The sequence below is a fragment of the Epinephelus lanceolatus genome, chromosome 13 (genome assembly GCF_041903045.1).
Source record: "Epinephelus lanceolatus isolate andai-2023 chromosome 13, ASM4190304v1, whole genome shotgun sequence".
Lineage (NCBI taxonomy): Eukaryota > Metazoa > Chordata > Actinopteri > Perciformes > Serranidae > Epinephelus > Epinephelus lanceolatus.
In genome coordinates this window covers 15,559,217-15,587,215 of record NC_135746.1, presented here as the reverse complement: position 1 = coordinate 15,587,215, position 27,999 = coordinate 15,559,217, and the positions used below count along the sequence as shown (strand labels likewise).

At 39.3% G+C, this 27,999-nt stretch overlaps 1 protein-coding gene and 1 long non-coding RNA gene across 2 annotated transcripts in view; one reads left to right on the top strand and one right to left on the bottom strand.

Annotated features, from left to right (window-relative positions):
• Window positions 1-26,674, bottom strand: LOC117270368 (voltage-gated delayed rectifier potassium channel KCNH5-like). Its single transcript, XM_033647928.2, has 12 exons — window positions 26,532-26,674; window positions 25,017-25,140; window positions 22,653-22,759; window positions 22,399-22,527; window positions 20,003-20,118; window positions 19,313-19,705; window positions 19,123-19,215; window positions 17,068-17,497; window positions 10,197-10,396; window positions 8,222-8,474; window positions 7,735-7,931; window positions 1-4,287 (listed from the first exon to the last, which is right to left on the bottom strand). The coding sequence occupies exons 1-12, from the start codon at window positions 26,602-26,604 to the stop codon at window positions 3,103-3,105; spliced, it is 3,300 nt and encodes a 1,099-aa protein (XP_033503819.1). The 5' UTR covers window positions 26,605-26,674; the 3' UTR covers window positions 1-3,102.
• The window catches only part of LOC117270370 (uncharacterized), a 29,937-nt gene extending 3,189 nt beyond the window's left edge, over window positions 1-26,748 (top strand). The window contains exon 3 of the long non-coding RNA XR_004502801.2: window positions 26,520-26,748. This is a non-coding gene — a long non-coding RNA (uncharacterized LOC117270370). The remainder of the gene's footprint in view (window positions 1-26,519) is intronic.
• Window positions 26,749-27,999: the final 1,251 nt, after the last annotated feature.

Sequence of the window (27,999 nt, the reverse complement as noted above, 5' to 3'; positions counted from 1 at the left end):
TGGTGAGCAGGCATCGGTTTTCATTATTCATTTCACTGTTGACAGGTTCCCTGGATGCATGCAACCTCCTTTATACATCTGATATAAAATAGATGTACTGAATCAACTGACAGTCACATGCTTACATCACAGTTCATACTGAGCTGATTCGCAGTCACACAGAAAATTAGAAAGCATCATCACTGTAACCATGCTGTTTTTTCATGTACATCATTGTTATCATTTTTATCCAAAACAGAATAAACAACAGCAAATGTTTGCATCACCAAGTGTGGTGCCAGTTCATTTAGATTTGCATAGTGGTGTGTAGTAACCCATTATTTGCATTACTATCTAATCTTACAAGTAGATTAAGAAACTCACTCATACTGAAATAAACAGTTAAATTCAGTATTAGAGCAAATATACCTGAGCAAGAGGCAGAGTAGTTGAAAGAACGTACAGTTAGTTTGCTGCAGTAACATGTTGAAAATTCACATCTTGTTTAAGGAAAATAAATCTTTCACAAGAAAATTGAGCATATGAATAAATAACAATACAAATCTATTATTAAACCAGCATCATTGCATTCCAAATCCTATTTCACATGCATGGGAAAACACAAATTTAAAAGAGTTTCTAAACAGTTCACAAAATGGATACAGTGCAGTGATGGAACTGAGAAAGTCCTCCACTGTATTCTAAAAATGGATAAACACTAACACACTTATACACACATATTATAAAAGGTGTGCTTAAAAATCATAAAGAGTTGATTATGTCTCATCAAAACAACTCTGACTGAGGCTTTGTTATTGTAAGGCACATAGTATTTATTACCTGACAGTTAGGGATGCACAATAACATAGCATGTCATTGTTATTGGCCAATGTTGGCTTTAAAATGAGCTTTTAGAATCAGCCAACATGCTTTTTCCTAATTTGCACAATGATTGAATATTACATACATTGAATAGTATTGTATTTTATGTCTCCATCTGCTGGTGGGCCGTCACGATAAGAGCGTGCATGCATAATATGATGTTAATTCCAGTGCAGAAGAGACTTGATGATCATCAACATTAGGTAGGGAAAAAAGTGGATATGTCGATATCAGTATCGGTCAAATGAGTTGTTACATATTGGCATATCGGATATCAAAAAATCCAATATCGTGCATCCCTACTGACAATTAAAGGAATACTTCACCCCAAATGATCATTTCAATATACATTACTCACTCTGTGTTACGATGAATTTGTAAAGAAAAATTGGAGGAATGCAGGTTTTTCCCGCATGTCTCTACGGTGATTAAAGAATCCAAAAATGGAGAAAATTCTTAATGAATTTAAGTAAAGGGCAGCCACGTTTATCAACAGCAAAACTAGATCAAAACATCCATTTTTACAAAGTCTCACGCAACTCGTGCAGTATTAAAGAGCGTACATCCCCGTTTCCACCAAACACTTTCAGTATGGTACCTTTGGAACCAAAAGTAACCGCCCAGACATGGTACCTAGACCCTAGGTCAGTTTAGGTAGTTTAAAAAAAAATTCTCAGACTACAGCTGCTGCAAGAGGCAGCAAAACATCCTTTCATTTTATATAGTTTACTAAAACTCTTCACAGTATGAACAGCCAGAACTTGGCCCTGAGTGATTATCTGCTATTGACCAATCAACAGACTGCAGTGTCCACAGCTCCACCTTTTAGTACCAGATCTGTGTGCTAGGTACCCCAACAGAGGGGGGACAAAAAATGGGGACGGTACGGAACGGTTCTATTGGTACCATCCACAACTTTTCACAGTGGAAACAGAAAAAATGCATACTGAACTGAACTGAACTGTACTGCTTGGTGGAAACAGGGCTTATATGGCCACCTAGTGAAAAAGCGTCATGCTCAGCACCTTCTTTTGGACTGCTCCGCCTTTCTTGTGTAGCCACTCCAGACGCTTCAAGTTGAAATTCTCTTTAATTTTTAGAAAGGCGCTAGTGATGTTACTGCTGCTTCTTAAGCAATACTCTTGTCTACTCTTACAACAAAGACAGTAAAGCCAATTTTTTTGGGAGCATATCGATCGGCCGACACTGGATGTTTCTGGAGGGTGATGTGCTTTTGTAACGGTTTGCTTTGTAAGCTTGTGGTTGTCTATATTGTCAACCCTCTGTTAATGTAGCATAACAGTAGCTATTTGGCTAAAGTTAGTGTCAAGATATTGATGTCATAGAAACAAACCCATGCAGTGCACGTCAAGCCAGGTCCTTATGCATGGATTCTGTTGGATTCTTCGTTCACCGTGGAGGCAATACATGAAAAACAATATGTTTTCTTTACATACTCTACATAACACGGGATGAGTAATTGATATGAAAATGGCCATTTTGTAGGTGAGGTACTCCTTTAGTAAAGGTAGGTAGCCACTGAGGATGGGCAGCAAAAATGAAAAACTGAGACTCTCCTCCTATTTAACATACGGTGGTAGGAAGGTTTACTGAAGTAAAAGTCAGAGTTGCTCCTGCTTCTCTGACACATGAGCAAGCTGAAGTTGTTTAATTCAATATAAAAGTTATGGCAGGTGAACCCTTTGGTCAGGTGTTCTGCTAAAAATTGTAAATTAACATCTAGGGGAAAAAAGTCCAGGAAGATCATGAAAAGGACAGCTTTACAAAAAGACTCAAACTATGTGTTAAATCTATGATTTGACCTCAGCCTTTAAGGCTCCGATCTTTCAACAAAAGCCTTCAACAGAGTATTGTAAGATTAGTAGAGATGTGTAGTTCTATAATGTTTGTACTGCTTTTGAGAATGTACTATTTTTGACCAATAACAACACAAAAGGTGTTTTTTTATTGTCTGTTTTTATAATTGTTCCTGTTTCTTTTGGGAATTTTTAAATGTAGTATACACAGGACCGTAAAAGTGCTTCATATGTCAAAGACCATTAAAAGAATCCCTGTTTTTTTGTAGTGCTCAGGAAACATGAAAGGGATTTCTGCATGCAGTTTGATGTTTAAATTCCAGGAAAGTCTTTGGCAGGTCGGAGTCCAGCAGGGCATGCAAACTGGTGCGTATATAAATCAGTTTTTAAGAGATCCAGGTTGTGGGTTTTAAAATCCCTAAATTCAGAAAGGCCCTTCATCTACTTTCGGTGTAACCGCAGTGGAGGCAGCCACTGAGTCTTGATTTCTCACTCTGGCCTTCGGTGAAGAAGTCGGTGGCAGTGAGAGTCTTCTTTTTACCGACAGCAGCCTGAGGATCTCGCCCACCTGAGTCTCGAGGACCGACAGGCGGCCACTCAGTTTCTGAATGTCTCCCTTCAGCTCCAGCTTGGCCTCATGTAGGGTGGCTTGAAGGAGCGCTTGCTCAGACACCGGCTGAACAAAAGAGTGTTTGAGGGAGTCGACCCCGAGACTGTGCTCAAATGGGTTTTTCTCCATTGGGCTCTTTTCCAGCGGGCTTCTTTCAAATGAGCTTCTTGAATCTCCAGCTCGGTCAATGCGTAGGTCGCTCTTTGTGATACCACTGTCACAGGAGTCAGTTTTGTGCAGGGCGCTTATTTCATCACCTGCCTCTCCAGCACCGTTGCCCCCCTCTGTGCTCCCCATCTCTCCACTTTCCTCAGAGTTCTGGCTCTTGTTCACGGCTGCTAATTGTTCTGAGGACTGGGATCCCTTGGGCCACTCTTCTGCTTTCTGTGGCTTCTTTTCAGGCTCGACAGCAGGAGGCAGTGGTGCAGGTGGTGCGGATGTTGCAGTTGGTGCAGCCGATGCTGCGTTTCTAAACTTTGCCCAGCCTCGAGCACCTCTGCTGCTGGTGACACCACCTACAGCTCCTTCTCCACCTGCACTACTGCTCCGTGCAGGGCTGTTGACCCTCTGACAAAGCTGACTCTCTGCACACGGCCTCGCTATAGATTCCCCAGCCTCTTTTGTGCAGTTTTGTGTTGACGTCTCAGTGTGGACCAATTTTTGTGGAGGTGCAGCAATACTGGAGCCACTGCCTGAATTCCCTCCTCCTGTGCAGGGTGCATTATTCTGCATCACAGAGCTGTACTCCTGCTGCTGAGAAGACATGGACTGACACTGCATGTAAGAGTTTGAGTCAGAGCGATGGTGGTGCTGCGGCTCCACCTGCACACAGTTTTGATCAAAGTAAGTGTGAGACTCTCCCGGTGTTTGAGCGTCTCTCTGCTGCCTGAACCTCTGGAACAGCTTGCGGACTGGGTGATCGTCAGGAATGGAGAGAGTCACCTCGTTCCTCTGGCGTTCCTGCTCCCTCTTCACATCAGCAATCTTTCTGAAGATTATCTGCAAGAGGGAGAATCTGTGCATGAGGACAGTGATGTGGGATGTACACACTGAGTTCACATTTAAATTACCATAGTAGAGCCCTACTTGGATGAAACAAAACGTACATATATAATGCAGCTTTAAAGCAAGGATAACAGTGCCATGCTATGCTAAGACCTGCTGTGTGTGTTGAAATATTAAAGACCTGAATGCTGCAATGCACCAGGGAACTGTTAATGGAGCAATAATGAAGTAATGGAGCAAGAGAGTTTCTGAATTCAGTCAGAAGACAAAAAAAGGAAATCCATTTCTTGGCATCTTACTTGGACTTGGCACACTTAATGGGTGCTTTCAGACCTAGAGTTGTCTTGCTTTGGTCTGAATCAGGGACTAATTTTGTTCCAAAGTTGTATAATTGCCTAGAGTTGGTTCGTGTTCTCACGGCAGCATTTACAAGCAGACCAGATCAAATGCCTTGCACGAGAAAGCTGCTCTTGATTGGTCAGAATTTCCGTGCGGGGAAAGTCCAGGAAGTAAACCAAACGTTGAAGAAGAGTACACTTGCAAGATAAATGTGACACTTTAATGTCACAATGGAGGGACAACTACGCAGGTTGATTTTAGCGCTGCTCATCGTGGACTATATCGCTGTCATTGTTCATTTTAGTCAAACCATACAATTTGAAAACGAGGCGCGGCTCCAACTAGAAAACAATGTTTTGATGCATTGGATGTGCTGAATGTGCATATTAAGGCAGTACAGGAGGAGGTGCACATTAATAATCCTCCAGGACTGTAACATGCTCATGTTTAACCCAAACAATGTGTCATGTGACTACAGTTAGTTCAGATCTAGGTCGGGACACGTTCTCACCACAGACAAACCGCACCAGAGTTTGTTTGTAACCAGACTGAGACCACCTCTTCAAGAACGTTTCGGTCCAGTTGTTTTGGTGCAAAGAACCGCACTTAGGGGGCAAACAAACTTGAGTTCAATTGAACTGAACCAGACAGGGCAAGTTTGAAAGCACCTTTTATCTATGTTGTTGAGGAAACTGTGGTAAGTAAGTATCAATAGGTTAACCTCTGGTCTTCGTGAACAATTTCAAATGTTCAAATTATTTTCACGAGTAGATGCACACTTCCTTCTGTGCTGTGATTCAATTGGTGGGTGTAGTTTGATGGAAAGAAAATAGTCCCCAAGTGAAACTGCTCAGAAGGTCTGTGGATTATCGTGAGTAATCGGGTCATGATTTCTTTCATTACTGTTGAATTTTTCAAATATATTTTTTGGCACATTGAGAGCTGAAAGCCGAGTGCCATCTAGTTCTGTTATATCTCTGCAATTCAGAATTACAAGTAGCAATACAGGTTAGAGGAAAAATTTGTATTTTAGTTTTTGGGGTGAACTCTCTGTTAAACTAATCTGTGGGTTCATCTAAAACTACCTGACTTAGATTTTTTGTCTAAAGCAACAGTGTGAGGAAAAAGTTTCATGGCCTAATCTTCATCCAGTTGCCAATGGTCCAGACAGTTCAGTTCCACAAGCATTTTTTATGGTCAAAAACAAATCTGTTTAATCAAATCAGCTGCACAAAACACCCAAAAAAGACCAACCAAATAAAAAACCTACTGAAACTTTGTTTTGCTGTATAACATAACTGATAAAAAATAAAGCAAATACATTTGAGAAATTTCTTTCAAGCACTTGTATGGATTCTTACAGCTAGTGTCCCGATGCAGTTTAGAAGCACATTCATGCAAGTTAACAGAGTACATAACAGTAAAGAGGGCAGAGAATAAATCTTAAACCTTTGCAGGCATGAACAGTTTCTAAAGCTGCTCAAATGAATAATAGATGGCTTTGTTTTCGCTGAATACATTTAACATACAAGACATAAATCTTTCAGCATGCAGCCATAATTTGACTCAAAATTGTTTAGATTTAGAGCTGCTTCACTGCATGGTTTCAGCATGTATGATTGCATAAGAGCTCTTACAATGGAGCTGGAACAAACTAGAAAAGTCAGAGAGGATAGTTTAAGTATATATTTACTTAAAACATTATAAAATCATTATAAACATGCACGTTTCTGTAAACACATTGTTTTGGCATGACTGTTTGCTTTAACTTGAGTAAAACTCAAGTAAAACTCCTGAACTTTTCTGGATACAGAGATTATAAAAGTAAATGTGAGTTGGTTTAATTCCTTCGAAAAGTACATATTCTAATTAGTAACATGTACTTGACCTCAGAAGTGTTTATATTTCATATAAGCCAGTCCCGAACAAAGAGCACAAGGAACCACATGGACCAGATTAAGTTTAAAGGGAATATTCATTAAGAATTAATGTGATGTTCATCCCATAGGATAACATTACAGCCATATATGAGCAACTGAGTACCAAGACTGGGAAGTAATACATTTCAATGCCTTAATGGAATTAATACATATACCTTGGAGAAGCTTTATAAAATATTAATTAGAGTCTCAGTTTGGACTCAGAGAATAACTATTCCTTTTTAGTTTCTCTCTACATCTTTGTGATTGCCCTGTTGCCAGTATGAAATCTGAATGTTATTGTTGGAAACTTTGCATGTGCAGAATTATTTAAGTATAGCAGGTGGTGGTTTTTCAGTGTTTCATTATATAAGTACAGAATGAACGATTGAAAAACTCCATTGAGATACAATATTCCAGTCACTGGAATAAATGTTGGCATTGAATGTTTCTGCAAACCACAAATATCTTAATTTTGTATGTTTCATATGTAGCGGGAATTTTCAAAGTTAACATTTCAATTTTTAATTTTATGTTGTCACAATGCTGTGGTTAACATGTGGTTGAGTCTTGGTTGTTAAAAATACCCAGTTTGGTTGCCAAAAACATGGCTGTAAATGTCCCAACATTTAGCCAAATACCTGGATTTGGACCTGGGTTTGGACGCAACAAACTTAACTGGAAATTTCCTGACTTCTTGTTAGAAATACCCAGTTTGGTTGCCACAAACGTGGCTGTAAATGTCCCTACCTCTTGTTAAAAAAAATACTTGCTTTTGTCGAAACAAACATGGCTGTAAATGTCCCTACCTCTTGTTAAAAAAAATACTTGCTTTTGTAGAAACAAACATGGCTGGAAATGTTTCGATATGTTGTAAAAAATACCCAGTTTGGTTTGGTTACCCCAATGTCAGCATAACATATCTGATATGTTTGGAGGATTCACTCAGAATAACGTAATTACTGACCCCCTGGCAGGCCACTACTTCTTAACAATATTAAATTGCAGGTGGTCCAGGGGTGTATGGTTCTAAACATGTAATTGCATCAGGAGATGACTGTTTCCTGTTACGTCTTACTGTCTACAAAGGCATAAAATGCCCAAACAACTTGTTCTCACCTTTAAAGCACCCAGTATGTTTTACACTGAAAACTAACTTTAAGAGATAGAGAGCAATTTTTACCCGTTTTCGTAGATTGCAGGTGAGGATGAGGTTGCGGGAGAATGTATTGGCAAATGCAGTGTAGAACTCCAGCACTCTCATCAGAGCGTCTCTCCTGATCACGTGTAGATCGCAGTAAGTCAGAGCTCGGACATTTGCACATGCACGGGCCATCGTGGTCTCTTTCCAGAACACGTCTCCAAACACATCACCTTTACCTGGATTCAGCCAGACATGATCACTGTGTTTATAACAGGTAGAAAGTATTGACTTCTTTGACTTAAATGTATTGTGTGACTTTTTCTTTTAAAGGGGGAGCACAGTGACACAATAGTAAACACAACTTGTGAAAATACAGCATACAGAGAAAACCTATAGGGCACCCTGTTAGTTTTTTCCAAGGAAGTGCATCTTTGCACTGAGACAACCTTTGCTCTCATTTTATCTATGCCAACAGGCCCAGATAAAACTCGACCCCGGCCTCTTTCATAAAATTGCATTAGATTACCTAGTATTGCGATGACCTCATCGTCCTGGATGACTTCTAGTGAACCAGAGACTACAAAGCAGAGAGTGTCAACGCTCTCTCCGATATGGAAGATGAGGTCTCCTGGTGCACAGTGCGTGGTTTGAAACTCCACAGCTAGAGAGCGCAGACAGCCGTCGCTGGCCAGACGAAACGCCGGGTGGTCGTTGAACACCTGTCTGTTGAGGTGGACACAGATGTCCGCCCGCATGTCTTTGGGACAAATTGAGAGAACCTGAGAGAGATCAGAGCATTTAATACGTCATTAAAGGAATACTTCACCCCACAAATCACAATCTGAATCTTAATCACTCGCACCCCATGTTACGTTGAATTTGCGAAGAAAATTTTTTTTCTGGCATGCCTGTGATGAACGGAGAATCCAATTAGGGAGAAATTTCCTCAGTATGGTCAGTACTTCCCAAACAGACGGCTCTTTCTGACGGGGAGTTGAACTAAAAGTGAAACTTATTGATGTTCGCTTCTAAGCCAAACAAATTCATTGACAAAAATAGTAATTTTGTCTTGCTGAACACTGGAGCTGCTGGTCTATCACTGCCTCCAACTGTAGTTAGTCTGTGCTATTGTGGGATTTTGTTGAACCTGAACTAACCCTTTAAAACACACTATGACTTCAGTTTATCAAGAATTTTCTGGATTTTTTGTTCATCGGAGGCATGAAAGAAGTTTTCTTCACGAATTCAATGTAACACAGGTGAGTAATGGATCTGTAATGGGTGATTTGATATAAGTATCAGGAAACATGCATTAGCTTTGCATTATATATACTCATTTTGTAGTGTTTTCCATGGCATTCCAGCCAAAAGTAATTGCCTAAGTAATTATCCATGGGTAGGATGTGCAGGGTGTCTACAGGCCCTTAAAAAGGCCTAAAATGTCTTAAATTCAATGTTACAACAATAATTGAAATTTGTGAGGTCTTAACTACAAACATTTTATCTTATTTCATTAATCCATTATTTAATTTCTTCCTGTGAAAATAATTCTGTGTAAAAGTCCACATTTCTAATGTTACAAATCTTTAAAATCAATAATATTGTCCTTTTACTTCATACTTGCACTCATCTGTTGGCAAGATTTAGATATACTTAACTCACTCTAATAACCATATTCCTACATAACAATTACCTCTGCACAGGACCACATATATACTGCTTGCCTGCAAGGCTTACCTGCATTGCTTTAAATAAGTAAAACATGATCTGTCCAAAAATCTGTCCTTAATTTGGTGAACGATGTCTTAAACGGCTCTTAAAAAGCATTAGATTTAACATACTAATACCTGTAGACACCCTGATGTGGCATAAAAATCCATTTCTAGGTGTTCAAGATTTGAGTCTCAAGCCAAGGGGTTAAAAACAACTAACCTTTAATAAATGTGGGTTCATACATCATAAAAATAAACCAACAAACTCTTGTCTTCCTCTGGGTTTTGAGATTATTAAACCATCACTCTGCTGTTGTTTGGCCATAGCTAAACAAAATATCACTAATGCTTTGTGGTTATGAATAGCATCCCCTTTCAAAGGTGCACGAGGTCCAGCAGTTTCATTGAACTCTGAGTATCAATGAGTGCACTCAATGATCTGCTGTAACCTTTTAGGCTCTTTATTGTCCAAACCTGTTGACCCTGCTCTTACATTTTTTATGATCCTGCTTAAAGTGATAGCACTCGTACTTTTTGATGGTGAGCGGCAGAGCTGTGCATCAGTTTAACTTTGGACTTGAAGCTTAAGTGTGCACGACCAATCTCTATCTCTATCAGTGCCTTGTGATAACTCTACAAGAATACACTAATTCCACTTCATTACAGTAATTACTCAGTATATCATGAGTAAAAGGGGTTGTTGATGTTGTCAGAAGAGCATTTTACAGTTTTTTTTTACTAATATGGGAAATTTCATGAACTCTTTTTTTCGAACAAAAATAATGATACCTTATCTGTGTCAATGCCCTTAGACATGGCCCAGGTGGAGACGATAAAGTCCATGACCCTCTCACTCAGACCTTTGGGAACCTGATAAAGCTTCAGGAAGTCACGCACGTTGTTGAGCATCTCGTGGTAGCGGTTTGTGTTGGTGTACATCTGCTGGAAGATGGTGGTGACGTTTCCAAAGATGGTTGCATACAGCAGTGCTAAAACAACAGATGAAAAGCAAAGTCAGGTACAAAGCAGCCTTACAAACAGACAGACATGCAGCACTGTTTTATTCAGCAGCACGAGGAGGGAGGATATGTTTTATTCCAGGAAATCATCTGGGATCTACAGGAGTTCAGTTCACATAGAGGTCTGACAAGTCCAAAAATGTATACTATTTATAGGATCTGTATTTCAAATAATATTCCAGTATGTCATCTCAAATTACAGGATACTTATTGGGTAAATTACTGATATTATGGATTATATGTATGTTTTAAGGTGTTTAAGGGGATAGAAAACCCTTACAATTTACAATAAAAGCATATACCCCTTAACTTCTATCTTGAAAAAGACCATTATCTTTCAGTTATAGTGCAAATTAAGGACTTTATCCGAAATAACCATTGGATACATAAAAAGAAAGATGGTTTTAATTAAGGTGCATATTCAGGAGAATAACCCCGAATATTGAAATAACAAATGACAAAGTTAAGTGATTGAGCCAACATGTATTTTTAATGGATTATTTGAATGGTTTAAGGAGTTTTTCAAGGGTAAAATAGTCTTTAAAATGATTTAAATCATGGAAGAAATCTAAGATGTTTCATCATAATTTAAAAAATTAAAGGCCTGTTGGAGGTACAAATTAAAAGATGTTTTTGGTCAATTCAAAGTTTTTTTTTTCACCCTCTAGTGAAAATTTTAAAATCCAATCAAAAATCCCTTAATATATATCCATTATCCATTCATCTCCTTGACTGAAAAATTAAGGTCCTTTTTATAAGGTATAAATTAAGGGATGGTTTTCATGTTTCACAATTTTAAGGAGCTGTTACTACATAAAATCCCTGTTGAAGTAAGCAACCCATTATCTATTCATTTTCCCCTTAAAATTCCATCACAAATACCTTAATAACGTCATTATTAATGGGTAAATCAATTGAAATATAATCGTATAAACCCAGACACATGAAATAATTGTCAGAGAATTCAGAATGTATATTGAACCTTTTGACAGAGAACAAAAAAAAGATTATGCAACTTTAATTTGCATATATGATTTCCTGTTTGTATCATTGAATGGTGGATTGAGCATTTATAATGTTATTCATAATGCACATTTCCCCAGTTAGTGTTCTGTGCTGCAGTGACCTCAAAGAGTCAGTCAGGATCTCTTATCGTGAGGTTTTACCCACTCAAGAGGAACGACTTGTCTCCAGTCGCCACAGCAGGATCACAGAGGTTAAGATAAATATCCAACGTGATGGCTCATTGTCCTTTTACTACACTCCAGCCTGCAGGCAAACTCTCGCTTTCTCCTTCTCCTCTCGCATAATTACTGTATCTGTAGCAGGAGAGCTATCGGCCGTAATTGAACCGGACACTTCAGTGTGACTGAGTGATCTTCGTGATGGAAACACCACCAGAATAATGGGTGTTTAGTTTTGGAAGTGCAGACCTTGAAGCGTGGCTGTCAGTTTGCGTTCCCCTCACTGTTTTTTATTGCATCACTTTACATGCTGTTTTAGAGGAGTGGGCCAAATGTTGGTGATGGAAGGCGAGTCATGACGGAGGAACAGTAAGCAAAGGCTGACAGTGGGCGCAGTGACACTGAAGGTGAAGCTATTACTGTAACTGCAAGGGTTGATAAAACTAATACAGACACTTGCATAAAAATAGATTTCTATTTTTATGAAGAGGTGCAGAGTATATGAGGTTGGTTTGACTTGTCAGTTCATTCAGAATAACTCAACAGGCATCTTCTTTTAAGGAGAATAGAGTCATTTTTGTGAATGAAACATTCAGGTAGATGAGATTACCGTAAAACTTCAATGAAAAGCCTAGTCCCAATTAAACGGCTGTCCCTTTTACTAGCCTGGTGTAGCTACACATTATGACAAATAAAAAGCTGTCTCAATTAGACGCCTGGTCTGATTGCCAAGCAGGTTATTTTTTTATAGAAGTTCTTCAATTGTATAAAACCAAGTGGTTGTCTACCTCAAATTATGTGTCTATTTCTCGATTACCCTGTAAATGATTTATATTCCTTTTAGTCCGTAAGGGTCATCAAATCAAAAGATTCAAAAGGGTTTCTCATAAACATAAATCCAATTTTTAAATAAGTAATATTCAAACAGGTGTAAATAAACAATTTGATTATATTTCCTGATTTTTGCAGAGCAATAGTTTTGTGTGAAAGGAATTAAATGCCTGTCCCAAAATTAGTTTTACGGTAGGTACATTTAATGTTCACCACCTCCTGAAATACAGGTAGTTTTAATGTGAAGTTAGAAATATGACAGTAAAAGACTATTAAGACAGTGTAGACTGCTTTTAAGTGTTATACAACATGCTAAAGCCAAAGCTGACTTTTCAAAATAAAAGCCCCCATTTGGTAATATGATCAAATTTGAAGCTTTAATTTTATTTTGAAGCTTCAATAGCTGCAATTGATTTAAAAAAAAATCAATTATTTTTTTCATCTACTCCACTTAAAATAAATACTTAAAATAAACTACTCCTGATACTTTTATCTACAGAGTTCATTTAAGCTTTAAACATGTCACAAAGTTAATGTACTTCTCCCATACATTTTTCAATTAAAAACAACTTCTCCATACTCTCAACTACAGAAACCATTCAAATGTCAGAACAGTATGTTCTTTAAGGACATTTATGCTTGTATTCAACTTTATTTCCTATGGTTTATGTTTTTCGAATTAAAAAGCATGTCTTCTTTCATAAATTTTTAACTTTAATCTTTGACAGTATTATAATTTAGCTCTTAGCTTTTCTATCAATGTATTTCAGCTCTTAGCTTAATGCAGCTCAGCTTCCAACTGTGCCAGTTTTACACTTCAGTCTCCAGCAGTGCAGTGCATTTGTACTTTAAGATTCCTGTATTTTCAGCAGTGCTTTGCAATCCCAGCTGTTAGCGTTCACACACAATTTTCTGCAGGACATGCATTTTGTAATTTAAAGCAGAGAAGGAGCCTGAATAATTTCAGTATGAGTGCATTAACACAAAGACAAAAAGGCTTTTCTGATGACCAACCTTCAGACAAACCCCCACAGAGCAGGCTGTGATGGGCGCTGAACATGTCACCTTTTATTATCAACAAAGCCGAATCCTAAACTCTCCCCAGTGGTTCAAGCACTGAGGCTGCAGCCTAATGTGAATTACATGGCCACAGCTGAGAGAGCCTGTAAACTATTTAATACTGTTGAGTGTAAAGAATTATTTATGTACACAAGTTCTCTCAGTTATTAAAATAATATTTAAAATGAGAGTGAAATAACATCTGTATGTTTGTGATTTAACTGTTATTTTGCGTTGCTGCCTTTTGATTGTGATGAAGCATGCAAACTATGCATCAAAAATTACCTAAATTATCGTACAACAGCCCTGATCTCGGCTACCCCACATATTTATCCATAAGAACCAGCTTTGTGTTGATCATACTGAGCTTGAATTTTCCTTTGAGGCTGTGCAGAAACCTGCACATCTCCACCATATGTTGCTTTACAGGCAGCTGGCAGACAACCAGCCGGGCTGTGGAGCACATTATCGTGTCTAACATGCAAGTAAATGCATCCAGATTGTTTCGGCTCCTGCAAGGTTGTACTGGCATATTATGAACGGATGAAATGCATGAATGGAAACGGCATCAAAGGATACGTATGTCTGCTGCAGAGTGATGGGGAGATCAAAAAGTGGCTAATGCTGTACAGCCATTGTTCTACTGGCTGTTCACTTCCCACTCACAGCTGCTTCTGTCACAATAATATGGCAGATAACCTTGTTTATATGGCAGCTGTCATAATATTCACTTTGTTGTAGTAAGTTAGTTAGCTATGTTAGCAGTAGCTAAATATTAGCTCTGTATGACTTGTGTAAATGACAAAACCTTTAAACTGATAAATTATTCTTTATGTTTATATGGAATTATTGTTAGAAGGTTGATATTTAGCACATTACAGTAGCTAAAGTGTTAAATTTACAACATCCCACTGGCCTGAGCATCAGCTTAAAGGGACAGTCTTCCCCAAACTCAAGAACATATATTTGTCCTCTGAACTGTAGCTGTTTATCAATCTAGATTGTTTTGGTGTGAGTGTTGGAGATGTCAGCCATAGAGATGTTTGCCTTATCTCAAATATAATGGAACTAGATGGCACTCGGTTTGTGGTGCTCAAAGTGCCCAAATAATACATCTTAGAAACTCATAAGCATTGTCTCTTTCCAGATGTCATGACCCAGTTATTCTCGAAAGTACACCCACCATCTGTATCACAAAAGGAAGCGTGCATCTACTGCTAGCTCACCTAACACCACTGAGCTAGCTAACGTTACAACTCAGCCGAGGAGGACAACATTAAAGGGGCTCTATTTTGAAATTCAGAGCGTATGAGTCTTGCAGACATGGAGGTGGCTGAGCTGGCGGCTAGCAGCTAACAGTGCTAACTTCATAAACAGTGCTAAACAATAGGAACAGTGCTAACAAAGCTAAATGTATTAACCAGGGAAACCAGAAGGTGGAAGCTTTACTTCCGTGACAACACTTTGCTGGTATCAGTGGTATGATGAGCTAACCAGTGGGATAGTCATGTGACCAGTATGGCCTGACTGCTTTGGTTTGCTACAAGCTCTGTGATCATGGATGATGAGGAAGGAAGCAAGGACAACTTCTGCCTTGCTGACCAGGGGGATTTATTCTCTGGGCAAACCACATTAAAATCAGTACAGCAACTTCTCATGACCAGCTCTCCACACACACACACACACACACACACACACACACACACACACACACACACACACACACACACACCTGTCCTCAAGGGGTCCAGACAAAAGCATGAGCCTCTCCTCCATGAGTAGATGCACGCTTCCTTCTGCACAGTGATTTGGATGGCTGGTGTAGTTTGGTAGAGAGAAAATAGTTCCTACATGAAACTGCTCACAACAATGTTAGTATGTATTTTTACATCTTCACTCACCAATGGATACTAGGTCAAAGAACCCCTGAGGATCATGTTCCGCCAGGACAGCTATGAGTTAGACTAATTTTAGTTGGCCGAAGGCCAAGTTAAATTTGGCAAAGCACCATGTAGGTAACAGCGCACGTGCTACTATCTTAGTATAAAAGCCATGTCTCTCTCTGTTTATGTATCACACATAGCTTCTGCATGTAGCAAATGTTGATCCAAACTCGTAATAAACGTGCATTAAGAAAGAACTCCATGATCGGCCTCATCCTTGCATTCTCCAGATCATCACAGAAACACCTACTCTCAAACAATGTTTGTGCATTATCTTGAGTAACCAGGTCATGATTTCTGGAAATAGACATGGTTGAGTTTTACAAATGTATGTTTTTTGGTGCTTTGAGCACCACGAGCCGAGTGCCATCTGGTTAAAGAGAAGGCAGACATCTCTATGGCCGATATCTCCAACACTCAGCAACACCAAAATAACCCAGACTGATAAATAGCACCACAGGTAAGAGAAAATATATGTTGTAGGAGCTAAGTCTATTGCTTGCAGCTACTAAGATGTTTAACCCAGCCTGACCTGGCTGACACACCTGCCTCAGTCGATGCCACAGCTTCTTTGGTTGTGCTGTGTTCAGACAACGAACTGCAAGCTCTAGTTACAGAAAAATAATCATATTTATTAATATCAGCAAACGTCAAATGTCTATCCATCCAAACCGAGCACACAACTTTCTGCATGTTCTACAATGTTCGCGGTCAAACCATTTGCCCTTCTGGGGTGAAGCACCTGACGGCAACAATGTTGTTCCTACCTTTATACATTAAGCTCAAAATACCAATACAGTGCCATCCAGTGTGCACTTATGGAAATCCAATTAAAGTCTGCTGAGTGAAAGGACATTTTTGGCTCTTACATATGTATTTATATACATAAATATATGTATTCATATGTCCCTTTTAAAGCCAAAAGCAGCTAAAATACCAGCGTTCATTTTGGCGTATGTCGTGGGGAAGTTGTATCTGTTAGAGGAACATTGGTGATATTCCATTAGAGTAAGTGTGTATGTCACTGAGGTAAAAGACACATCTTTTCTAGGCAAGAGAGAGCAATAGTTTCTGTTTTAATTTCAAGTGTTTAGCACACATGCCTTCATACTGTATGCTCCTCAAACAACAGTGAAGCTGCTGTTCTTTTGTCCTCTGCTCAGATTTATTTGGACTGTCAAGGTTGCACTGTATGACCACTGAAGAAGAAAAACAGCGGTCACTTTGACTTAAGCTGCTTTGAGAAGCCTCGCTCGAATTTCTCTTGACAAAGTGTCCACTGGCAATTGATAAATTTAGGTTTGTCAGAGGCTTGGAAGAACAAAGGAAACATCGGAGGCTTTTAAATGTTTAAGCTGTGTTTAAATGTGTGTGACCACGTGATAGAGGAGCTTGTGTGTATTTCTATTAGACGGCTGCGTGACTCCATTTACTGCTCCATTAACCACCACTCATACCAAGAACAGTAATGATAGAATGATGTTATTTGTTATGTAATATTAGACTTGTTGTTTTCCGACATGTGATTTAGAGAAGATTACAATTTGGCAATGAAATACTTCTTGAGATTTTATGAAATGTTGGCAACACAGTGCTTCACGTTGGAAAGTGATTGAGTACTTACAGCCCACCATCATCATAGCCACGGAGAAAATCTTCTCGCCATCTGTAGCCGGAGCAATGTTGCCAAATCCAATGGTGGTGAGACTTGTCATGGTGAAGTAGAGAGAAGAAATATACAACGTGTCCTTGTTGGGACCTCCCTCCCACTGTCCTGTGCCACTGGTATTGTAGCGGTAAGGAGTTCCAATGCTCAGGGCCAACTGGTAGAGCCAGCTGTCTGTCTTAATGGTGTTGGTGGTCTCATCGATCACCTCGTAGTCGCCGATGCTGTACCAGATGCAGGCCAGCCAGTGGGCCACCAGACCAAAGACGCACACCAGCAGAACAAGGACAGCTGCTCCATACTCCAGGTAGTGATCCAACTTTCGGGCCACTCGGCCCAACCGGAGCAGGCGGATCACCTTCAGGGAGCTGAACAGGCTGCTGAGACCCTGCAGTGAGAGATGGGAGGAAGATGTGAGTCAAATTAATCAGCAGATATTTTGATGATCACTTAAGCCACAAATTGCTAAAAATTAACTTGTTCCAGATTTTTCAAATGTGAATCTATTTTGGGTTTCGTAGTCTTCTCTGATTATAAGCTGAATATCTTTTGGTTCTAGACAACTGGACAAAACAAGCTTTTTCATTGTCGATTTTAGTTTGGGGAAATTGTGATGTGAAGTTTCTGACATTTTATCGACTGTATGCTTAATTTATATTCAAAAACATCATCAGATGCATAGCTAATGAAAATAACCACAAGCTGTAGCCATACTACATTTATTTTTCAAAAGGTTTTTCTTGTGGATTTCATCAGTGCAACTAACAACCAAAATCAAACCCTGGAAAGTGTAGGGTTAGCTAGCTAGCTACTTAAGATATAGCCTACTGAATGTATACACATGCTGCTTTTGCTTTTTATTGACTATAACAGTGAAAAAAAAAAAACGACCCTGCTGTACAGGAACCAGTGAAGGGAAGCAGGGAAACTTTGCTGATATTCAACCAGCAGATTTACATTGTTTGACTTCCCCAGAGATCCCTGCCGGTCCAACGGCTGAGGTCTGGATGCTGGCAGCAGCACGGGGCCGAAGCCAAACACCATTCATCTGCACACACTGCGATGCCACACAGCTGGTTCAATATCAGCAAAGTTTCCCTTTATATTCATCGTCTTCTGTGGCGATAAGCAGTGATGTGGTGGTTCACTTTTACACTGTGATCTGTAGCCTATAGTTCGGCTTTAGCTTCTAACTATCTTTGTCTTTTTAACCTGTTGTTGCTGCTGAGTCAGTTTGACATCCTGGATATATCCTTCAAACACAGATTTTGAAAATTCAGTTTTGACTTAAGCATGTTGTATAACACTTAAAAACAATCTACTCTGTCTTAATACTGTTTACTGTCATATTTCTAACTTCCCATTAAAACTACCTGTATTTTAGGGGGTGGAGAACATTAAGCAATATGTCACATGCAACTTTTTGGCCGAGAAACAGGTGACTCGAGGCAATGCAACAGTCAGCTTTTGTCGCCATTTGTTCTTTGATGTCAGTTCAGTGTGTTTGGGTCTTTTCACACTGGGGCTTGACAAATAAATGACATGAAAATGCAAAATACTCAGCTGCCAATGTTTCACATGAAAACTATTCAGCGTCAACAATGCAAATCAGTGACAACTACTGGGATCCCATTGACCCAGACCAGCATCTGTAAGCTACTGTAAGTTATTTTATCGTGAATTCCCTCTGGTAGACAGTTATGCAGTGTATATGTTTACGGCTTTTATTGTAAGAGGTGTGAAAGCTCAGGAAAACCAACCTCCTTACGAAAATACAAACAAAAGAACAACAGTTCAGAAAAAATATATGAATGTGCATATTAGTTGCACAAGAAAAACTCTCCCATGTGTAACAGCCTTTACAGTAAAATTAAAACACTGGTTCCTCTGATCCGCTCTGCTATGTTCCCCAGTTAATTGCTAACTTCTCGTTACATGTATTCATTTGATCCACTGTTAACATAAAAATATATTGATTTGGCAGCTTTTAAAGAAAAACATGGATTTCCTTACTGGGAGTACAGAGTCCTCTGTTCGTGTGGTATTCCTGTGGAAAACTGAAGACTCGTGGAGATGACTTGATCGAGAAGCAGATGTGACGACATCCTTCATAGAAACAGTCAGTTAGAAATGTTATGATGTTAATGTGCAGCGTTTAATACCAACACATCAGCCATTTTAGCAATGAATTAGTAAAACTCACCTCATTCACATGTTCAAAGGCATTGATGATGTCGTAGGGCAGACAGGACAGTAGGTCGATGACGAACCACGTCTTCAGGTAGTTCATTCGTATGAGCTTGGCGTCTGAAATGACCTCTCCAGCAGGACCCACAAAGGTGGTGTGGAAGTTAAGTACAATGTCGATCAGGAAGATGACGTCCACGACACTGTCCACCACCAGCCAAGCTAAATTGTTTTGCTTTGTCTTGAAGGAGACGTTATAGGGCACCATGATGGCGGTGTAGAAGGTGAGGATGAGGATGACCCAGTCCCAGGTGGTCTTGAAGGTGCAGTAGTGGAGGATGATGTGTGGAGGGGTCTTAGGGGCCTCCTGTTTGTACTGAGGGAGGATGTCTGATCCCAGCTGGAGAGCCTAAAATTCAGAGAGAACACTTACCATCATGAGTACAGAATCATGTGTGTGGTGCATCAAGAAACAGTCATTGTTAATCCATTTAGCTGTGGCAGTTAATCCTTAGAAATGTATGTAAAAAAAATTTCCTTTAAATTTGGTAGTAAATTAATTTCTTGATTGGAAGAATTATCATTCTTTTACAGACCCTAGATCTTCTATCTTTAAGGCACTTTCTTGATTGAGCTTGAGGTGCTTTTAAGTATATGTATTGGCACTAGAAAGCAAACTGTTCTTTTACCCCTGGACACTGCTCACCTCAGCCAGTCTGGAGGGCTTATGGCTGACCTCAGTCTTGCTCAGCGGTGCTATCTGCTGCACCAGGTTGCGATTGGTGGTCAGCGCCCGTGTCAGTCTGGCAAACTTCGGCCATCCTTCTCAAAGACAAAAAGACAAACATTTTTTAAATCTCCCGTATTTAAAGGAATACTCCACATACAAAAATTATCCTTTATACATTAATTACTAACTCCATTAGTTAGTAAATTATGTCACAACTCTGCAAAAATGCATGTGTTTGGGAAGACCTGAGCATACAACTGAATAAATTATAATTAGATTATACTACAGAAGTTCTGTGAGAGTTTGTAAACAGAAGTTTTGCTAGAGTTTTGCTAATGTAAACACTGCCACTCCAATTCATCAAGAATTTTCTCAGTTTTCAGATTCTTTGATCACTGTGAAGGCATGCGAGAAAAACAAAGTTTTCTCTGTGGTAGTCAACAATGTTGAACAGTAACTTTGTAAAATCACCAATAGCAATAAATGTTCATCCACTTCATCCATCCATTTTCAACCGCTTATCCGAAGCCGGGTAACGGGCAGCAGGCCAAGCAAAGCATTCCAGACGTCCCTCTCCCCAGGAACACTTTCTAGCTCCTCCTGGGGGATCCTGAGGCATTCCCACGCCAGACGAGAAAGGTAATATCTCCAGCATGTTCTGGGACTACCCCAGGGCCTCCTACCAGTGGAAAGTCCCTGGAACACCTCTAACGGGACACGCCCAGGAGGCATCCTGATCAGATGCCCGAATCACCTCAACTGACCCCTTTCAACGCTAAGGAGCAGCGGCTCTACTCCGAGCTCCCTCCAGATGCCTGAGCTCCTGACCCTATCTCTAAGGCTGAGCCCAGCCACTTTGGAGGAAACTCATTTCAAACTCTGTCAGTCACTACCCAGAGCTCATGACCATAGTTGAGGGTTGGGACATAGATGGACCAGTAGATCAAAAGCTTTGCCTTCTGGCTCAGCTCTCTCTTCACCACAACGGGCTGGCACCGCGATCGCATCACTGCAGACACCACACCAAACTGCCGATCCATTTCACTCTCCATTCTACCCTCGCTCGGGAACAAGACCCCTACTTGAAATCCCTCGCTTGGGGCAGTATTCACTCCCAACCCAGAGGGGGCAATCCACCATTCATTCTATTTGTGAAGAAAACATTTTGAGACCATTTGCGCATGAATGCATCATCCTGGCAGACTACCTGCATGTCTATGAAGAAACGAAGGAAACAATGACCAATGTTGACAGTGTTTAATGGGAAAATCCACCCTACACTAATCACATATTCCTATTGGGTTATGGTTTAAGGAAATAAAGCAAAAAATAGAAGAATTTCTACGCTCAAAAAAAGTTTGTAACGTAGATCACAAATTGAAACTGTCAACTTTGGTCTTTCATTCTTAAATCTCTTTTCCACTTTTAGGCTTAACTTATCACGGTCCCCTCTATCTCCTTCACCTCAGGTGGAAAGCTGAATTTCCTTTCTACTGATGCTGAGCCTTGCTGTCTTTGGCTTAATGGATGCTATTAGTTGTGTACCGTACAGTTGAACTCAGGAAAGCATTGAGCGTTTCCTTGATTGTGGTGGCTAGAGGATGGATCCAAATTGTACTGTACCTCGGACTGGAAGGATACTACTCGATGCTATTAAGAGTCTTGAGATATTTTGCCATGGTAAGTGATTTAAGATGGAATATTAATGGGTTATTAATTAGGTTCATACAGCAAAGAAAAGAAAAGAAAGGAAGGAAGAAAAATGTGGAATTACTGTGTATGTTTTGATTCAGCGACCCAGTGATAGTGACAGTGTGACAGCACGTACTGTATGCTGATTAGGGCATGATGGTGTTTAAATCTTCACTGTACAACTAGTTAAATTTTGTCAGCTGGTAAATCTGTGTTAAAAGAGACAGATTATTATTCACTCTCAGTGAATAATCAGTATTTTCATACATTCACCATCCCCATGTGTCCTTTGTTTCAGTTTGATGTATGTAACTGTCTTAGTGGCACACTTAATCCCCTGGGACATGGCACCCACAGAGACCAGTGTTCACTGACCCGCACACACAACACCTGGACAGTTGTATGTAACATAGCAGGAAACAAACGTCTGTTAAGTCACAGCCACTCGTGTAGTTAAGACTGTCGGCTGTGCTGCCCCCTCCGTGGTCTTATTGGGTAAAACTGAGCTTTGAGAACAATGGCTGGGTTTTACTGAGACATTTACTTGACAATCATTTCATCTGAATTTGATGTGTGTTCTCACCCTTTTAGTGTGTGGAAAAACAAAGGGAAATGCCGCTTCAGCAGTTAATCATCGCTGCAAATACTGAAGGCAGATCCAAAAACATGAACTGCCTCACCTTTAGTTGCTTCATCTTCAATTGGCTGTTTGAAGAGTGTAATGTCTCTGAAGGTACAGAGGAAAAGCACCACCTTGTCATTCTCATTCCTGATCGGAGCTACCTGCATGTAGAGCCATATGGGTGTTCCTGTGGGAAACATTTCAAGTGAGAGTTATAACAGAGATGGAAACAAATGGAAAATGGCACCTGAACAGATGGGACTTTAGGAGTAAATGTCGCAATAAAACCTTAGGTCTCATAGTGATACTTACTGTTCTTTGTGTAGAGCAGCACTTCAAAGAAATTGGACTCATAGTTGTCAAAGGTCTTTCTGATTTTGTCGATAGTCTTCTTATCGGTCAGGTCACCGTACATGAAACTGCAAAAGAAGGGAGAAAGAACAAAGTAATAGGGAGCCGATCATGGGGAAAGAAAGAACAAGGGATTAAAGACAGGACTACAGTGGACTGAATACTTCTTTTAATCTACACTGTAGCTGCTGCAAATCAGTGGTCACATTTTGTAGCGATAACAACAAGGTCAAGTTGTATTTTATTTTTGGTTCTCTGTTTGTCAGATTTTACCACTTCCATATTGAATAAGTAGACCTTTCTGCTATATATTATTCAACACATTCTCACTCTGACCTCGTCACATGTTGACATTTGGTCATGGGCTTTCCACGTCCACATAAGATGTGAAAGGTACCCTGGTTGCTTTGGTTGTTGACGTTCTGGGATGCCGTGTCAAGTTCTGCCTGTTACATGCATTGTCTTCTTTCAAAATACACTTCTGTTCACAGGAAATTAAACGTTTACATACAGTCTCTTTCAAAATAAATGCACTATGTTGGTACAACACCGCAAATTAACGTCTTTTTCCTTCGATAACAAAACACATGGTTAGGTTTAGGAAAAAAGAACAGGGTTTGGCTTTAGAATCTTACAGGACGTAAGCACAGCTTTCCCAGGTGAAAATCAGTGGTTGTTGGACCTATCCACCACCTGTCCTGCCCGCCCTAGTCAGACTTCACCGCCTTTACTTTCATTCTTGTCCCGCCACATTTCTCTCTGACACTGCGGCCGATGTTATAGGACACCTTTTTTCGTTGGTTTCTGACGCCACAAGTCACTGCCCAAGCGCTGGAATTCGATGACTTCTGAATGAGACCGGGCTCTATTATTATATAATAGGCTTGGGAGGTATATATTTTGTCATATCTTCAGACCTTCCTGACATTTCACCAGGGTATACGGTATATGACGGTATTTATTTAAAAATAATAAAAACAAAAAAGCTGAGTAGCTGATGATATACAGTACATTGTTGTTGCATGTATGTCATTGTCTAGCCCAGTGGTTCCCAGCTGGTCCAGCCATGGGGTCCAGATTGCTCCATAGTCATTAATTCAAGGTTCACACAGTTATATGTGGAGCATCATACTAGTGTTTGGCCACGTTGTCCAGCTAGTTTCCTGTATCTGTTTATTAGCTATCTGTTGTTCAGTCACTCTAGAGCAGGAAATGACACTTCAGAATAAAGGCCTGTGCCAGATATTCACTGCATTTCAAAAACATAGTGGGTTTTTTTTGTTTGTTTTTTTGTTTTTTACAAACTTGACACATTCGCGAGTCACTCGCGGTCCATTTAGAATGGACCCGTGACCCACCAGCTGGGAACCACTGGTCTAGCCTACAGTGCTGTGAATCTATTATGCAGTTAGCCTACTTAGACAAGTCTTTCTGGAATTAAATATGTAAGGACCATAGAATAACGAAAAGATAGGAAGGTAGCTCCCTTGTTGCTGGAGGACCCGATGACATTTGTTGTTGCGGTGGATACTGACACATCAGTGGGCTAAACAGAGATGATGTGTTGAATAAAATTATGTGGCGAATAAACTACTTTTGTAGTTGGAAGAAGTCATGTCAAAAAAGTTATATGTGGCAATACTCCACTACAGGGGCAAATGCATTTTTCCTTATAGCCCTTTAACATTATCCCCACCACTCACAATCACCATCTTTCTGAGTTCAGCTGCCTGTTTCACCAGTAAAGACTGACCTCTAGTGGTTCGTGCCGTGCACTACATCACGTCAGTGCAGCATCTCTGCATCGTTTAGAAGAAAGAGGAGCATCTGTATTTTTGACGGTATTGAAATGGGATTTCTAAATACCCTGCTGTAAAGTAATACCTTAACACTGCTCAGGCCTAATGTATGTCTCAAGATTTGATCAGATTTTAGGGTGCCGTTCTAACATCTGTAGATGGACAACAGATGAAAATTAGCCTTTGTGATGAAACCATGGTTCATTTACAGTTTCTTTCGTACTGTTGATCAGTGAGCACAGTCCCTATCAAATAAACTAATATGATAAAATCCATGTTCACCAAATAAAGGCTGAGATTCAACGTGAAAAACATAAAACATCTGCATAATCCAATTTGTGCTACGTTCACTTACAGAGGCTTCGTCAGTCAAGAACTTCAAGTATCAACATTATAGACGCAAGACCAACACCTGCAGCATTAGACTATATGAAGCCAACCAACATATATTTGTTAAAATACAAATCACCCTCTGTGTCTTCACATTCATGCCATTAGATTACAAAAAACAACAACAATATCTTACTTGCATGAGCTACTCCTGTGCATGACTTCAGCTCTGTGATATCCGGACAGTTTGCAGAATCCATCGTTGCTGTAAACGACCGGCCACTCCAGGATCTGTGCATTTCCCAACAGGAAACTGGTTTCTGCAACAAAACAGAGTCTAAAACTCGTCACTACAAACAACACACCTGCAGACTAGAGTGCACCTGCTGGTCAACCTTTGGGGTCTTTACCCTGTACATGAAATGTTGCAATTAACTAAATCACTGTAACACCAACTCTCCCACTCCTAATATTATTTTAACAAACATACGTACTGGAAACGAGATCATGAATATTTCAAGCAGCAATAAACACTGCTAATCAGACGAGTCACTGGGCAGAAATAGTTGTTGATAAAATGTTTATGTTCCAGCCTTAATGTGAATCAAATATTGATGAGGGGGCTGCAAAGTTGTACATGGTTCGGAGGGAGCTGCCGTCTTGAGGGGAAGAGACGGAGGACATTTTCTGTGAGTTACAGTCAGACTTCAAGCATCAGCATGTTTATCTTGAATTTAACACTTGAATGTCAAATGGGTTAATGTTGCAACAGATGCGTCCATAGATAAAGACAATAATGACTGCATTTCAGAGTATTGTCACAGACTAAATTCTACTAAAATATTAACAGAGGTGACATGTTTCACGTTGCATTATTTTTCTGTACACCACTGTTTGTCTGACACTGTGCACTTCTCCTGTACTTGTAATGAAAACCATCAGTTTCACAAACACTCAGCCTCACTCTCATGGGGAGGCTATTAGCTGCCAGGCAGACTGTCAATCCAAAAAATGAATTTTTAATAATAGTATTGCCTTTTCGCAATATAAACAACAAACACTAACATATATTACCACCAAACAATACAGAATTTAAAGAGACAAAGGCATTAAAATAGATAAAATACCATAAGACAATATGGTTAAACACCCTTAAAAAATAATAATAATAATAATAATGATTAATTTTTACTGTCTCTCTGTTTGTGTTCATATGAGTGTTGGCATTTTAAAAATCAAGTTTCTGATAATGATTCAACAAAAAGAATTAACATCTTATTAAAAATATTGGGCCTATATCATCATATATAATAGGTTTAGCATTAAAACATGTCTCCGTTCTCACCTAAATCACATTAACAAAGTATTTTCTCCGTAGACAGACCAGTGAGCCTGTTTCTGTAGCTCATGATGATGATATTTAGATATAAGGACATAATAAAGTCTATAAGAATAGGCTATTATAGTGATTCATCTAATCAATTCAGGGAATTGGGACAGAGTTGCATAATTCATGCAATAATTCATATTAAATTGTTATGTAGTTGTAAAAAAAAAAAGTGTAAATTGTGAGAGATTTTTTACATTAAATAACTGAAATAACATGACAGTTTTACTTGAGCATCCTATGCAGCCCCTGAGTGGTACCTTGATTGACGTGCCCAAATCAACATCCATTAATATTAGTTGTCCCTTTCAGAGTAAAACTCACCGCTGGAGCGCCGGACGATGTTTTCCAGAAAGGTGTTCTGCGGAGCCACCAGTCCTCTCTTGCCCCCATGCATTATGAGTCTCACAGCCGCTCCGTGGTCGTGCTGATGATAAATACCCGCCTCAGCTGTCTGCCAGACCGGAGCGAGGACCACAGGAATCAAGGTAACCAGTATAGTGCGAGGTACTTCCGGGCTGAGGTTATAAAATAAAAGCATCGGTACCGAATGTGGCTTTTTTTTCAGTTGTAGATAAAATTGTAAGACTGTTTAATGTAGAATCTGATTTAAATTATCTTCATTATTCCCAAACTGCTTATGACATCTACAGCAACGTTGATTTACAGCAAATGAATCCCAGAATAAGCTCAGTCACAATCACTACTATATAGAAGAAAATAAAATGCAGTAGATAAGCTAGATGGATCTTTATCTACTACATGAAAATCAGTCTTCAGATGTAAATAGTAGCCAACACATATTACTTAAAAATTCACATCAGCCTTTATGGGAAATTAAAAATACATTTGATTGCTTTTATTTTGAAGGAACAATCCGGTGATATTCTGGTATAAATGTCTCTGACTTGTCAGACCTGTGTGTGCACTAACCTGGAATATCTATTATATTTTGCTATGAACTTAAATTTCATTTTTGCTTTTGATTTGGGTGATGAGTTGGAGATTTATTTGTATGTATTAGACATTTATATATTACCTCATGAGTCATAGTGTCACTACTCATAATTAATAATATGTGACAAAAAGTTTTTAAATGTAACTAAAAATGTTTGTAATTATGGTAGGAAAAATAGGCTATCTGTATTAAAATGGATTAAAACTGTATTTGATTTTTTTTAACTTATCATTTATTCAACATATAATACAAAGACACAAAACACAGAACATAATATACAATACAGAGGAGATATTTGCATTAAAAGTCACATACTTAACCCTATTGTAGGTTTTCTCGTGCTCATATTCAACAATAGTAAATACATCTACACAAGTGATGTCATTTCCCATAGTACACCTTGTATGTCTGCACAAAATCCATACATTAAAAGAGCACGGGGAATACACATATGTAGACCAGAACAGTATCAATAGTACCAATGGTATTTTGAAATTTTTTAAATATAATTTGACTTTTTCAGAAAATAATCAGGAACATTTACAAGTACTATAGTTGAGTAGTTACTTGATTATTATTTCTACACTAAATTACAAAGATAAATATTATACTTTTTACTACTACATGAATGTGGCATCTAGATTTATTTACTTTGTGTATGAAGATGTTACATATAAAAATATGATCAGTTTATAAAATATAGGCCTAATGCCTTGTTATAGATTAACTACACAATTAATAACAATAAAACTACACAACAGTAGGCCTGTTTACAGTAGTTGAATTGACTCCACCTTGAACAGGTAACTGCTTATATAGTGTTGTGGAAGCTAA

Excerpts from the sequence above, each read along its gene's own strand:
- LOC117270368 (XM_033647928.2), bottom strand. The coding sequence starts at position 26,604 with ATGCATGGGGGCAAGAGAGGACTGGTGGCTCCGCAGAACACCTTTCTG. Across the intron at positions 22,528-22,652 it reads GCTGCTCTACACAAAGAACA|GAACACCCATATGGCTCTAC; the intron begins GTAAGTATCACT and ends TGTTTCCCACAG. Across the intron at positions 4,288-7,734 it reads CCTGCAATCTACGAAAACGG|ATAATCTTCAGAAAGATTGC; the intron begins GTAAAAATTGCT and ends TCCCTCTTGCAG.